Genomic DNA, 15,903 nt, shown 5'->3' on the forward strand with positions numbered 1-15,903 from the left:
AGTTTATGTGCACCATGCCTCGATTTGAACAATTTTCAGAGGACCTTGGAAGAAGAATTGTAGAGATGCATGAAGCTAGAAAAGGCTACAAGAGCATTTTTAAAGACTTGAGTGTTCAGCAGTCCACAATAAGAGAAATTGTCTACAGATGGAAGAAACTCAGTACGGTTGCTACTCTCCCTAGGAGTGGGCGTCCAAGAGCACAATGTGCAATGCTGAAGGAGGTGAAAAAGAACCGAAGAATAACAGCAGAAAAACCTGCAGAAATCTGTAGAACTTTTAAGTCTTTGTTCATGTTTCCACTATAGGGAAGGGCACCATGGAGGAAACCATTTATCTCCAAAAAAAACATTGCTGCACGTCTCAAGTTTACAAAAGAGCACCTGGATGTTCCACAACACTTCTGGGACAATGTACTGTGGACAGATGAGACAGAAGTTGAACATTTTGGCAGAAATGCACATTGCTATGTTTGGAGGGAAAAGGGCACTGCACACCAACACCAAAACCTCATCTAAACTGTGAAGCACGGTGGAAGGAACAGCATGGTTTGGAGCTGCTTTGCTGGCTTGGGGTCTGAACAGCTTGCAATCATTGAGGGAACAATGAATTCAAAGTTGTATCGACATTTTACAAGAGAATGTGAGGGTAGCGGTCCCTCACCTGAGCTTAGTAGAAGCTGGATGATGCAATAAGACCATGACTGGGAACTCGAGTAAATCAACAACAGAATGGTTTAAAAAGAAGAAAATTTGTATTTTGGAATGGCCACGTCAGAGTTTAGACCTTAACCCAATTTGAAATGCTGTGGTATGACTTGAAGAGAGCTGTTTGTGCAAGGTATCCCAGAAATATGGTCTAAAATTCCTCCTTGTCATTGTGCAAGTCTGAAGGCAGCTAAAGGAAATGTTTGGTGGAGGTTATTGCTGCTAAAGGAGGTTCTACCAGTTATTAGATACAAGGGTTCACATACCTTTTCCAGCCTAGACTGTGAATGATTAAACAATATGTTCAATAAAGACATGAGAAGTACAGTTGTTTGTGTGTTATTAGTTTAAGCAGATTATGTTTGTCTATTATTTTGACTTGGGAAAATCAGGCAGATATGCAGAAACTAGGTAATTGCAAAGAGTTCACAAACTTCTTGCAATTGTAGTTGCACTCCTACCTCTTTAGATTTGTATGTCACTAGATAAATAAATATAAATAAAATTATCACAAACGAGATTTGTGTGTGCTGCTTAAAAAATTGACCTTTTATTTGTGGGCATCCTGTAGTGTACAATATAATCACTATAAAGTATAAAATTTAAAAGTATAAAAAATGTTTAAAGTTTTTGTTGATTTGATCAGGTATAATGAGCTTTGGTTATTGTAGTTGTGAAAGATTCCATACATTATCAACACCTGCAGTAATCAAAGTAAATTCTCACAAAATTTAAGACTTTGTAAATTTCAATTTGCATGCTGGTTTGCAAATTCACCTTAGTGCCAGCCAGCACCTGTTTGACATCCATTTCACTGTGAAGGACAGTGACTATACTAGAAGGTTTATACCAAATGATTAATGCTTCATTTATAAAGATATTGCTGTATTTATTAGAGTGCAGAAGAGTTACAACCACTGTATTTAGAAATACTAAAAGGTGTATTTTCTCTGAAGGTACAATTACAGCTGCCAATGCAAGCACCATAAATGATGGAGCTGCAGCTTTAGTGCTAATGACTACAGATGCAGCTAAAAGACTAAATGTTACTCCAATGGCACGAATTGTAGGTATGTAACATTCTGGTGTCCTATTATTGCAGAAAAAATTGCCAGTTATGAATGCTTATAGTAGCTATATTTAAATTATAGTATCTGTTGGCAATATTATACTGTGTTTAGAACATAATATTGCAACAAAAAAAAATATGGATCAACACACAAATGCTGGAGGAGCTCAGCAGGTCAGGCAGCATCTGCTGAGGAAAATGAACAGTCGACATATCAGCCCCAGACCATTCATCAGCTGACCTGAGTTCCTCCAACATTTTATGTGTGTTGATCCAGGCTTCCAGCATCTACAGTCTCTCTTGTATGCAAGAAAAGAATAAACTGCTTTATAATGATTGTTAAAGGCTATTAACTTAAATCGTGTGAGTAGAAATAGGAATACTAGAATTAGGTTGCCAGTGGGCCTTGGTACCATTAGTTTGTACTTCAAGTTTTAAGTTGGGAACTGCATCTGGTAAAATACCTGCACTTTTTATTCTTTACTTAAGCAAGGAAGGGATGAGAAAGGATGGTCTTGATGTTTTCAGTATGTCATGCATGCGTGTATTTCAGTGCTAATTCAATGCATCAGAGTGAAAGATCAAGGAATTGCAAGAGCTAATCAAGTTTCTACATTCTTTCTTCTAGTTTTAAAAAGATCTGCCAGAAGTGAAATTGGAAAGACATTAAACTGCAAATGGTGGAAATCTGAAATTAAAACAGAGTGCTAGAAAGTACAAAAATCAGGATGCATTCTAGAGAAAAACGGCATTTCATCATTTAAGTTAACAGACTGCTGAATGCATGCAAATTATTTTAATCCAGGAAGTTTGAAAATAAATTATAACAAGGAAGGCACCAAAAAAAGATGAGATTCTAGCATTTTAATATTTTATTAATGATCACATTTTTATCAGACTGTTTGTTCTTCCAGTGATCTTGTTGCTTTTTTGTATGAAAATTTTGTTTTATCATTATTTTACAGCATTTGGGGATGCTGCAGTTGATCCAATTGACTTTCCAATTGCACCTGCTTTAGCTGTACCAAAGGTACATGTGTACGTGTGTGTGTATGTGTGTATATATAAAATCTACATTTCTTCAAGGGGTGTGAGGTGGAACAGAGGAAAAACTATATCTGGGTAGCACACAGGATTATACTGTGGATTTGTAATTGAAATTCAGCTAGCCAGTGGCCTCTAACTCTTGGGTATGCGTGTCTGATCATGATGTGGGGACAATTATTTTAATTTCAGATCTTAATAACCATAGAATGACTGATACATACAAAAAAAATCACACTGGTGGAGTTAGTACTATTTCAGGTTGGCCATTGAGAGAATAATGTTCTATGGAATAAGATCAGTGATGCTTCCCAAAATACACATTCCTTTATTTTATTATAATTTTCAGTGTGAAGACCAAGATCTGCTTTTTAAATGAAAAGTGTATTTAAAAGAAGCCTATCTGTGAACTTCCAATAGAAATTGTCATTATAACTGCAGAAAGCAAGCAGAGGGTGCTGGTCAAGGGTGGTTTTTTGGACAGAGGCCTGTATCTAGTGGTGTGCTATAGGGGCTGCAACCATTATTGTTTGAACATTTAGATGTAGAAGTACAAGTCATAGTAAGTTTATAATACTAAAATAGGTGGTGGTTTAGATACTGAAGAAGGTGAGAAATTACAGGGACATCTTGGTCAGCTGGGTAACTGGGCTGAAAATTGGAAAATGGCTTTCAATCCAGATTAGTATGAGGTATTCTGTTTTGAGTGATTTAGATCAGGGTATTTTACATTGAATAGTAGGGCACTGTAAGGGTTATTGGAACAGAGGGAATTAATGCAGGTGAAAGTATCATCACATAGTATGGTGAAGGTGGTTTTTAACCTGCTGGCCTTCACTCAGGACATTGCGTACAGAAGTTGAGAAGTTATGTTGCTGTTATATAAGACATTGGTGAGGCTGCACTTGGGAGTATTTTGGTCACCCTGTTATAGGAAACATTATTAAACTAGGAATGCAACAAAGATTTACCAGGATGTTGCCTGGATGGGGGTGGGGGAGGGGGGGAGCGGTGTAGGGGTGTCTGACTTACAAAGAAAAGTTGCAGACTGGGACTTTATTCTCTAGGTTTCCAGGTGACCTGATAGTGGTATACAAGATCATGAGGGGCATAAACATGTTAGCATGTCTTTTCCCAAATGAGGGCCTAAGTCTGAGGTTTTGAGGTGAGACATTTAAAAAGGGCCTCAGGGGCAGCTTCGTCACACAAAGCATATTGTATATTTTGAATGAGCTGCCAAAATGGGCACATAATCAACATTCAAAAGGCATCTACCTAAGGACATGGATGGAAAGGTTTAAAGGCAATGGGTAGATGGGACTAGCTCCTCACAGACAAGTTGGGCTGAAGGGCCTGGTTCCTTGTTGTATGACTCCAATATAAGCATCACTGTTTAAGAATGATTGTCTATTATATGTTCAGGAATGGCGATGGTAGTCATGATTGAAGAAGACTTAGAATTCAAGTTAGTGTGAGTTTTATACCAAACTTATTTAACATGGGGCTGTATAAAAGCTAAGTTAAAAAGATTTGATTGCTTAGCAAACAATATTTTGAACTACAGTTATGAAATATGTAAGTAATTACTTTTTTAAAAATCAAATCAGCTTCTGAAAACAACAGGTATAAAGAAGGAAGATATTGCAATGTGGGAAGTTAATGAAGCATTTAGCGTCGTTGTTCTAGCAAACATCAAACTGTTGGATATTGATCCTCAAAAAGTTAATATCAATGGTGGAGCAGTTTCTCTGGGTCATCCCATTGGGTAAGTGGAATTTCTAAAAGTTACCACATGACCTTGGATCTAAAATTGTTAACAGCTGTTTCTAAAAGATTTAAGTGGCAGTTAATGATACCCTGTCTTTGTATAGTGAGGTCAGACCATTTAACTTGGCGGGGGGGGGGGGGGGGGGGGGGGAGGGTTTGTAATAAAACCATTCATGTATTGGCCCTCACTTGGCTGCTTTGTTTGTATAGTGCCACATCACTTTGAGCACTTCAGTATGAGGGTAACAAAGGTTTATCTGAGAAAGATTGCTATCTCAGGTATATTAACATCAATGCATTGTTTACTTCTTCCAGATTATCTAATTCAACCTTGTTTGTTTTGTATCATTGGATAATTGCAGAATATAGGACTAAGTAAATAATTCCCTTAGAAAACAAGTTTTGTATCGTACAAATGGACAGGTTTCTATACTACCGTCTGTTTTGGATAATGGGATCTGCTGGGCACTTAGTAGGAAAAGACCTTTAACCTGCCAGGCTTCCTGACACACAATATCCAGACCTTTTTGGAGAATCATCTGCTTAATCTCCTGCAAGGCTATTTGTCACAAGGAAATACCAGTTTGCTTTCCAGTAATGAGTTGAGGAATCATTTAATCCTATTAAGGAAGTTTACAAAAAAATTAACTTCATTTAAGACTTATTGATTTCCAAAGGATTATCTTTAATTCTGTGTCTAAATACACTGTGGAAAAAATGTTTTGGGACACGGGCAATGGTTAGAACAGAGTGATCTTGGAGTACAGATACATGGTTCCCAGGTGACATTGCAGGTGAAGATGACTCAGGGCATTGAGTATAGAAGTTGAGATGTTGCAGTTGTACAAAACATTTGGGGGGCTATATTTGGAATATTGTGCTCAGGTTTAGTCACCCTGATATAGGAAGGATGCCATCAAACTGGAAAGAGTGCAGAGGAGATTTATAAGGATGTTGCTGGGATGCAAGGGATTAAATTATGGAGAGGTTGAATTGGTTGGGACTTCATTCAATGGAGGATAGGAGAATGAGGGATGATCTTATTGAAGTATTCAGAATTATGAGGGACATAGGTTGGGTGTACTCAAACTTACTCCCCAAGATTGGGGAAATCAAAAACTAGAGGGCAAAGGTTTAAGATGACGGGGTAAGATTTAATAGCAACCTGAGGGGCAACAATATGGAAAGGTTTAGAGGGATAGGAGTCAAATGCAAGCAAATGGGAATCTTGGTTGGTGTGAGCCAAATGAGCTGAAGGGCTTATTTCCATACTGTAAACTCTATCATTGTTGGCAATGTTGCACAGCACTTCATTAAGAAATAATATGTAGCTCTAAATTGGCAACAAATAATAATTTATTAGTATTCACATTCTCTTTTTGCTAGGTTAAACTTAAATGTCTCAAACTTAAATTTTTGGATGCCTTTTTATTGCTGTCTGATGCAGGAAGAAAAATTATATTTTTTGATCACTTTTTTAGGATGTCTGGAACAAGAATTGTTGGACACATGGCTTACAATCTGAAACCTGGAGAATATGGTCTTGCTGGAATTTGTAATGGGGGTGGTGGTGCTTCTTCAATACTTATTCAACGACTGTAAAATAGTGTCTTTTCTGAGCTGTGATTCAAAGGCCATGTATTTCTCACTATCACTACGATGAATACTGAACAATAATGCATTATATAGTTGCAATGGTTTTGCATTTCTACTGTGTAAAAAAACCATCTTTGCAGTGAAAAATATTACTGATTTATGGAAGCACTGTGGCAATAACAGCAAAATACATTTAAGAACGTACTTGAAACATGCTGTCAGTGTAACTTCATCCCACTGAAAATGTGCGGCCTTTCATAATTTTTTTCTTCTGAAACCAAACTGAAAGATAAGCTTTTGTTTTAAAAACTAAGTACATGCAACAGGAGGTAGTTACAATTAATCTATAATGTGTGTATAAGAACTCAATTTTAGAAAAGAATTTGGGTTTAAATTGTAAAATTCTACAGTATTAATAAATAAATTGTATACAAGCCATGGCTAAGTGATCATTATTTTTTCTTATTATAGTCAATAATTGTGCAACACTGACTTTACAAATATTTAAGTAGGAAAAAGAGTCATTACCCAAGTACAAATTTTCACCTTTTGTTGAAACATTCCTTTTAGAAGCCAAACATTATCAGCCTGGTAGAAAAAAAATTTCAAGTGTTTGGTGCAGCTATTATGCATGGGTAAATCTGGCCATTAGATTATATCAGTACAACTACTGAATTGCTGTAGCCTGACTAGAGGTTTTTTGTCCAGCTACAAGAAACTTAATCAGTGGAAATTCCACAATTATTTCATTATTATAATGAAAAATCCTTTATTTCCTATACCCTTTAAGTCCCTTCAAATGTAAAATAATGTGAGGCTAACAGCATCTTTGGCCACTTCTACAGAAAACAATTAAGGACCAGAAATGTTATTAACACCATCAAATACACGGTAGCATAGCTCAACCTGAGTGCAATTCACAGCACTATCTGCAAGGAGTTTGCACATTCTCCCCATGACTGCGTGGGTTTCTTCTGGGTGTTCTGGTTTCCTCCCACATTCCAAAGAAACAGGTTAGGAGGTTAATTGGTCATAGTTGCATTGAGCAGCAGCCAGAAGGGCATGGTACTGTGCTGTATCTAAATGTTTCTTGACAAACTATTGATATTTCTGAAATAAAACAATCTGTAGACACGCAAGTAATTCCACTTCTTTAAGGTAGATTTGAAATTAGTTTGAAGCTTTACAGTATTTACACATTGATAGCATCAGACAATAGTAATTTAGAATATACTGTACAATTAAAGTTCAATACAAGCATGTATGAGAAATGTTTAGTTGCCACTTTCTACAATACTTCCAAGGTCATCTTTACATCTTGCGTAGTTACAGAGCAAGTACTTAATATAAATTGAAATTTAAGTGCTGACACTGTATTTAAAATTGTACGTGAATACTAAAACACCAGAAAATACAGGCCATAATGAACACTGCACAATCATTCATCATATTGCAGCGAACTCAAAAACTTGTCTACATCCATTTCAACAGGAAAAGAGTCGAGGTGATTCTTTCTCTTGTGTTTCTGGAAGATAAAATACTTCATTTTAAAAATCAGATTTTTTTTGCTATTTCATACTAGGTAATTATGAATTCTGAACAGCTATTGACTGATAATTAGTCATCTGATTCTTGGAACTTTAAATGCACCTTGTGAGCTGGTCATATTTCTATGTATAAACAAAATGGATGCTGTATATTGCACTAACTTTGCTCAACCAGCACAAATTCATAAAGGGGAGGGGAAATAAAGGTTTCACTCTGGTAGATAGCAAAACTGTAAAAGCATTTTTGGTTCATGATCACTGTTGAATGTTCAGCTACAAATTGCTTTATCCCTTACTCCTTTATTTATAATACCCTGATCACTTTGATGTGCTACCACCTTGACTTTGTGCTCAGTGTTGTACTTTCTTCCTCACCCCCAACCTGGGGAATAACTTTACAGTAGTTCATAGACAAGGGCAAACTTCAAGCAGCAAAATAGAGGACCCGATTCTACCACTGCTTCAGCTGTTGCTACAACCTTCATTGTCTGTTTCCTCTAGGTATGACCTATTCCACCGCTTTTTGGGCCAGCCTTTTCATCTACAACTTCTAACCTGCAGAACTTGATGACTTAATGCTTGGCAGCCCTAAATGGAATCTCTCTATTCTGAGGCTGTGCCTTCTGGTCTTCAACTAACCCACTATAGGAAACATCCACTCTACTATTTAGGACTTTCAACATTAGTTAAGATTTCAATGCGATTCCCCCTCAATCATCTAAACTCCAGTGAATATAGGCCCAGAGCCACCAAATGCACATATGTCAACCTTTTCATTCTCAGGAACCTTCTCTAATACCAGCACAACTATTCTTAGACAAGGGGACAAAACTGCTCACAATACTTCGAAGTGCAGTCTGACCAATGCCTTCTAAAGACTCAGCATTACAAGTTAACATTTAGGGAATCCTGCACAAGGACTCCCAAATCCCTTTGCACCCGATTTCTGAATTTGTTCCTCATTTTTAAAAAATAGTCTATGCCTTTATTCTTTCTATCAAAGGGCATGACCACACAATTCTCTACACTGTTTTCCATCTATCACTTCTTTACCCATTCTGCTAATCTGTGTAGGTTCTTCTGCAATGATAACTTGCCCTTCCATATATCTTCATGTGGTTCAGAAACCTGGCCACAAATCCAAATCATTGACAAATAAAGGTGAAAAGCAGCAGTCCCTGCACCCACACCTGTAGATTATCACTAGTCACTGGCAACTAATCAGAAAAGGTCAACCTTTATTCCCACTCTTTGCCTCCTGATCATCAGTCAATCTTCTATCCATGCTAATATCTTTCCTGTGGTACCATGGGTTCTTACCTTGTTTAGCGGCCTCATATGCACACCTTATCAAAAGCCCTCTGAAAATCCAAGCAAATAACATCCACTGACTCTCTTTTGTCTATCCTGCCTATTATTTCCTCAAAAAAATTCCAACAGATTTATCATGCAAAATTTCCCCTTTATGGAAACCATGACAACCTATTTTATCATATGCCTCCAACTACCCTGAAAACTTATCCTTAATAATGGACTCCAACATCTTTTCAAACACTGAAGTCAGGCTAACAGGTCTATTAATTTCCTGCCTTTTGCCTCTCTTAAGGAGTGGAGTGACATTTGCAATTTTCCAGTCCTCCAGAATCTTGTGATTCTTGAAAGATTCAGATTCAGGTTATTGTCATTTAGAAACCACAAATGCAATGGTTAAAAAATGAGACAACATTACTCCAGAATGATATCACAAAAGCACATGACAAAACAGACTACACCAGAAAATCCACATAAGGTTTGGCAATCCCCAATCCAGAGTCCGGAGAGGCTGCTGCGTATTAATATCATGCTACCATCTTAGCACGTTTCCCGGAAAGGATCTCCAAATCCACCAGACAAAACAAGACAAAACTAAAGCTACAAGACCTGCACAAAACCACATAGTTACAACAGTGCAAACAATAGCAAAATTGATTTTTAAAAAAAACAGACCACGGGCACAGTAAAAATAGTCCAAAGATCACTACTAATGCTCCAGCTACCTCTTTCAGAACCCTGGGGTGTACATCATCTGGTTCAGGTGACTGATCTATCTTCAGACCTTTCAGTTTCCTTAAGAACTTTCTCTCTAGTTATGGTAACTTTACACTTCATGACCCCTGACACTTCTACCATATTGCTAGTGTCTTTCACAGTGAAGACTCATGCAAAATACATATTAAGTTTGTCCAACATTTCTTTGTCCCCCATTTCTACCCTTCCAGTGTCATTTTCCAGTAGACAAATATCCATTCTCGCCTCTCTTACTCTTTATATATTTGACAAAACTGTTGGTATTCCTTTATATTATTGACTAGCTTACTAAAAAAGTTGTGCTACACCTGAAATCCTCCTCCTGTTCTCTTGACATTTTACCTACAAGCTTTTTAAAAAGATGCTTTAAAACAGATGGCACCAGACATTCTGCCAACAGTCAACATTTCTATCAGGCTGCATCCCAAAAACCCTGAAAACTGCAGTTATTAAGCCTCTTTTTAAAAAAAAAAACAACCAGATGCCTCAGTCATTAATAACTACAGGCCTATATCAAACTTGACATGTTTAAGTAAAATCATTGAACTCAATAGCTTTTTGGCAATAAGCAACTGTATGGATGCTTTCCAGTGTGGATTTCGACAACACCACAGAACTGAGACTGTTCTGGCCAAGGTTTTAAATAACATCCACTTAAACCAATATGATAATAAAATTTCAGTTTTGGTTTTACTGGATCTTAGTGCTGCTTTTGACACAGTTGACCATGGCATATTACTGGACAGACTGGAAAACCGGGTGGGTCTTTTTGGTACAGTCCTGAAGTGGTTTAAATCATATTTACACGATGGACTATTTTGTATCGATTGATAGTGCATATATGACCCAACAAAAATGACATGCAGAGTGCCTCAAGGGTCCACACTAAGGCCTCTTCTGTTCAATATATACATGCTCCCTCTTGCTCAAATCAGGATAAGCAACAGTGTCATCAAGTGACTGTGGTCCCATACAATCACTAAAAAACTGTATTGAACAAATCACTGATTGGATAAGCAAAAATTTCCTCCAGTTAAACACAGAAAACTGAAATAGTTGTTTTTGGTGTCAAAAAACGATTAAAAGTCAGTGCTCACTGTGAATCCTTGTCATTACAGACCACAAACCAAGCCAGAAACCATGGTGTTGTGATGGACTCCAACTTAAAATTTAACTGCCATATTAAGACAATTACAAAGTCAGGCTACTAGCATCTTAAAAATATAGAGTTAAAGCGTTCATGTCTCAGCAAGATCTAGAAAAACTTGTCCATGTATTTATTTTTAGTAGGCTTAACTAATGTAATGACGTTTTCACAGGTCTCTGTAAAATATCCCTGACAGCTGCAGCTCATTCAGAACGCTGCTGCTAGAGTCCTCACTAAGAGCAAGAAAGTAGAACATATCACTCTATTGGCTTCCCATCCATTAGAGGAGTGACTTTAAAATATTACTACTAGTTTATAAACCACTGAATGGTCTAGGGCCAAAATACATCTCTGGTCTCCTGCTATGAACCTTCCCGAGCTCTCGGGTCGCCTGGGGCGGGTCTGCTTACTGTCCCCAGGGTCAAAACTAAACATGGTGAAGCAGCTTTCAGTTACTATGCTCCACATATCTGGAATAAGCTTCCAGATGATCAGAGGTCTGTGCCAACTTTAAGCTCTTTTAAATCGAGGTTTAAATCCTCTCCTTTCGCTGTAGCTTTTAATTAGAATTTCCTGCACTATAACTTCTATTTACCATAACTATTTTTTGTAATTTTATTCTCATGTAATGTCTGAAATTTGATGTTTTATTTTTATATCTTACATAGAAAACCTACAGCACAATACAGGCCCTTCGACCCACAAAGTTGTGCCGAACATGTCCCTACCGTAGAAATTACTAGGCTTACCCATAGCCCTCTTTTTCTAAGCTCCATGTACCTATCCAAAAGTCTCTTAAAAGACCCTTATCTTGTTCCTTATAAAGCACTTTGAACTGCCTTATATCTGAAAAGTGCTATCCAAATAAACTTGTTTGCTTACCTTCATATTTCATCTTTTCTCTCTTTAAATATTCCGATGAAAAACAAAGGGTATTCTCAGATTAAAGGGAAATCTAAATCAGCTAGATGCCTGTCTCTTGGCAAAACGAATTAGAGGATCAGACAGGGTGAATAGGAAAGATTTCATTCTTCCAAGGACCAAGTAAAATCTCATCCAAGCTTCCTTTTTGCCAAAGCAAAAACAAGCAGACTTACATCTACAATTCTCTTTCAAATTCAATGTTGCCACATCCTTCTCGTGGTAATGGTGACAACTATCTGATGCAAGGTGAAGGCAGAATCCCTCATCAGATCTGAAAGGGTACCTGAAACCTACCGAGCCTGAGAAAAGCTGGGAAGGGGATAACCTGAACAGCAATATTTCTGGTCAGCATTGTCTTAGTATCTTACCATTTATTATGCATATCTTTATCTTTTTTTGAGATTTAATTCTATTTCTTGCAATAATTTTTATTGATTAGATTGGCTCTACCGTCACCAACTTGCTCAAGAACAAAACTTACATGTGATGTTGACCTTTTCTTCCTTCCAGGAGAATTGGAATTCTGAAGGTCCATCTTGCTGGATAAAGACTGTTCTTCCCGTTCTTCTAGCTTCCTTTTCTTTGTCTGGCTAAGTGGTGATCTGATTTGGTGTGTATGATCTTTCAGAGGTGTGGCACCAGTAGTCCTTGCAATCGCTGCCCTTGAGAGAATCATGAGTGTGTGCGCAGCCATACTGACGCTGTTCTCACTTCCTGTTTCACTTGCTGGGCTACACGTTGGTATGTCTGGGGTTGTGGGAGGTGCCATTACTCTAGGCGATGCCCTTTCATCTCCAAGTCCTTTATTTTGTGGAGTCCGTTGAACATCTGAGCAATCATCCAGACCTTCATGTGCAGCACAGCCTGGCGTCCTGGGCACAGCTAAGTCAACAATGCTAGTTTGCTTTGGGATAGGACTTTGTCTCTGCATGTCTTGCAGCATCTCAGCTGCCTGTTTGGTCAGTGTGCTTGTCAGACTAAAACTGTCATTTTTATCTGTATTCCTTCTAATGGCAATTTCTTGGGAGGCTACAAGAGCAGAGTTTACTTTTTTGCATTCTAGGTGAGACTCAGGAATTTTGCTTGCAGAATCCTTGGACACATCTGGTTGAGAATTAGTTCTCTCACTTTGACTGCCTCTTTTTTGCATCTGTGCATTTGAAACATCTGAAGCTTCTCTACTTCTCTGTCTAACCTGATCCCGGATTGCTTCATTTTCCTTGTTTGCAGTTGCTTTGTGGAATGAATCATAAGGTGCTCCAGAAAGTGAATTTTTCTTTTCTGACCTGTTCTGTATTTCACGTCCTTTATTAACTCCTGCATCTGTTCTTTCAGATTTCTCCTTGTTTTGAAAAACAAATAGCCGGTCCGGTTGACTTTTATCTGAACGATTTTCCTTTTTATCTTGACCAATATTTGATTTTGTAGTTGGTTGGATTGATTCTGTGGAAGATGCACGATCAAAACAAAGCACTCGTCTATGGTGTTGAGCTTTCAGTTTTGAGCTTGAGGCACTGGAGATCTCCACTGGTCGTTCTCTTGATTTTCCTACTTGGTCTACAGGAGGAGCATTCAAATCTGCCTTTTCACTCCTAGAAAACAATGAAAATTTTGTATTATATAACTGAAGGTTTATGGAAGACAAAAATTCACAGAAAGCAGGAACCATGTGGATTATTTCACATTATTTTCCACTTGCAAATAGCTCAAATGATGCTGGGAATTCAAAACAAAAATTGGAGCTAAGAATTGATAATTGTGAATTTTGTTTACTGAATGGCTCAAAATAAAAGGCAAAAAAAATCCCCAAGGAAATGGCCATTAACCACCTGTGATTATTTGGTTTTTGGTTCTGTTTCACCTGCTCACTATTGCTTTCAGCTGGCTAGCACCAGTGTTACTACTGTATTTGAAATCATTCCAGTACTTTTAAATGCTGGAGTGAATTTATGATGTTTTGCTTTAATTTTTATTGTCTCTAGTAAAAAGTATTAAATATTTCAGAGACCAAATTTGCTCCCACAGTCCCTCACTTACACAGTTTAATTATTGTCTGTGAAATATGTACATCTACAGAAATACTTTTGTGGATAGTTGCCTTAAATATTTCAGTAAAACCATGCTTCAAAAACTGGGCCTCTAAACTTACCTCTGCAATTGGTTTGCAAGTTTGCTAATGACATCACTGTTGTGGGCTGTATCAAAGGGGGCAAGGAATCAGCATACAGGAGGGAGAGTGAAACAACAACCTCTCACTCAAAGTAAACAAGACCAAGGAACTGATGGTAGACTTCAGGAGAGGGAAACCAGAGGTCCACAAGCCACTACTCAATTGGAGGATCAGTGGTGAAGAGGGTAAGTAACTTTAAATTTCTGGGTATCACTATCTGAGGACCTGTCCTGGACCCATCATGTAAACATAATTGCAAAGAAAGCACGATTGCGCCTCTACTTCCTCAGGAGTCTGCGGAGATTTGGCATGTCATCACAAACCCTGGCAAACTTCCATACATGCATGGTGGAAAGTGTGCTGACCAGCTGCATTATAGCTTGGTACGGAAACACCAATGCCTTTGAGCAGAAATTCCTACAAAAGGTAGTGGAGTTGGTCTAGTACATAATGAGTAAAACTCTCCAACTATTGAGCACATTTACATGCAAACACTGCGGCTCACCACCCAGTCCATGTTCTTTTCTCTCCACTGCCATCAGGTAGAAGGTACAGGTGCCTCAGGATTCGCACCACCAGGTTCGAGAACAGTTACTACCCCTCAACCATTAGGCTCTTGAACAAAAGGGATAACTACGCTCATTTAATGACTCTTTTACCTTGTTATTTATTATCTGCATTTGCACAGTTTGTTTACAGTTCCTGTTCTGTAGATTTGCTAAGTATGCCTGCAAAAAAAGAATCGTGGGTGTATGCGGTGACATGTATGTAATCTGTTAATAGATTTTTTATTTTGAACTTTACTTTGACACTTGACTTTCTTGTTGGCAGACCTCAATCAGTGAGGAATGGTAACAACATCTCCTCCTTGCTGACTATCACCACAGGTGTACCTCAAAGTGTGTACTGAGACCCCTGCTCTGACACAGAGAGAGACACACACACACACACACACTAAACACAGCTCCAGTGCCATTTACAAATTCACCAATGTTGTTGAATGAAACAAGTGGTGATGAGTCACCAGAGTGAGAAAGGACACCAGGTTGAGTGGTGCCACAACAACCTCTCATTTGTTGAGATGAGGAGGGTGAACATGCAGATGAAGAGTCAGCAGCTTTAAATTCCTGGGCAGTAACACTGGATGACCTGTCCTAGACCAGCTCAGGGATGTGATCACTAGGAAGGTGTGCCAATGTCTTTACTTCTTAGCAGGTAAAGGAAGTTCGGCTTGTCACTGAAAATGCTGACAAGTTACTACAGATGCACTGTTGAAAGAATCCTGACTCGCTGCGTCATAGTCGAATATAGTAACTTGAATGTGCAGGAATGCATGAAGCTGCAGAGAGTCGTGGACGCAGCACAATACATCCCTCTCCATGACTGGTAGTATTTAAAGGAGGTACTGCCTCAAGAAGGCAACACCCTCATGAAAATTACTGCCTGTCCCCCACCCCAAAAATCTGGGCCATGCTATTTTCTCGCAGCTACCGCTGGACAAGCCTAAAGCCCTACACAATCAGGTTTAAGAACAGCGACTTCCCTTTAACCATTCGGTTCTTAAATCCAACTGCACAACCTTATCACCACAGTTTAACAAAACTTCGAATACCTCTATAACTTTTGGACCTTTATTTCTTGTAAAAGTTGTAAATACTGTAATGTGTTTAATTTGTTTTCCTTGTGAATGATGCTGCAAGTTTTTCCATTGCACCTGTGCACAAATGCAATTGTGCACATGACAACAAACTTGGCCTTGAAACAATTAACTATTTATCCCTGCACTCTTTCTCTCCTTCACCACTTTTGTTGGAGCTTATACAAACCGAGGACAGGGATTATATGTCAACCTGTCTCCAAGAACA

At 38.2% G+C, this 15,903-nt stretch overlaps 2 protein-coding genes across 3 annotated transcripts in view; one reads left to right on the top strand and one right to left on the bottom strand.

Annotated features, from left to right (window-relative positions):
• The window catches only part of acat1 (acetyl-CoA acetyltransferase 1), a 37,238-nt gene extending 30,615 nt beyond the window's left edge, over positions 1–6,623 (top strand). The window contains exons 9-12 of the mRNA XM_073043646.1: positions 1,664–1,777; positions 2,742–2,806; positions 4,428–4,585; positions 6,069–6,623. Of these exons, the coding sequence (XP_072899747.1) occupies positions 1,664–1,777; positions 2,742–2,806; positions 4,428–4,585; positions 6,069–6,189 (458 nt within the window). The 3' untranslated portion in view covers positions 6,190–6,623. The remainder of the gene's footprint in view (positions 1–1,663; positions 1,778–2,741; positions 2,807–4,427; positions 4,586–6,068) is intronic.
• A 700-nt stretch (positions 6,624–7,323) lies between these two features.
• npat (nuclear protein, ataxia-telangiectasia locus) overlaps positions 7,324–15,903 on the bottom strand; it is a 55,872-nt gene continuing 47,292 nt past the window's right edge. For both annotated transcript variants that reach the window (XM_073043639.1, XM_073043640.1), the window contains exons 17-18: positions 12,350–13,460; positions 7,324–7,708 (exon numbers count right to left, since the gene is read on the bottom strand). In XM_073043639.1, the coding sequence (XP_072899740.1) occupies positions 7,622–7,708; positions 12,350–13,460 (1,198 nt within the window). In that variant the 3' untranslated portion in view covers positions 7,324–7,621. The remainder of the gene's footprint in view (positions 7,709–12,349; positions 13,461–15,903) is intronic.

The sequence above is a fragment of the Hemitrygon akajei genome, chromosome 4, assembly GCF_048418815.1.
Source record: "Hemitrygon akajei chromosome 4, sHemAka1.3, whole genome shotgun sequence".
Classification (NCBI taxonomy): Eukaryota; Metazoa; Chordata; class Chondrichthyes; order Myliobatiformes; family Dasyatidae; genus Hemitrygon; species Hemitrygon akajei.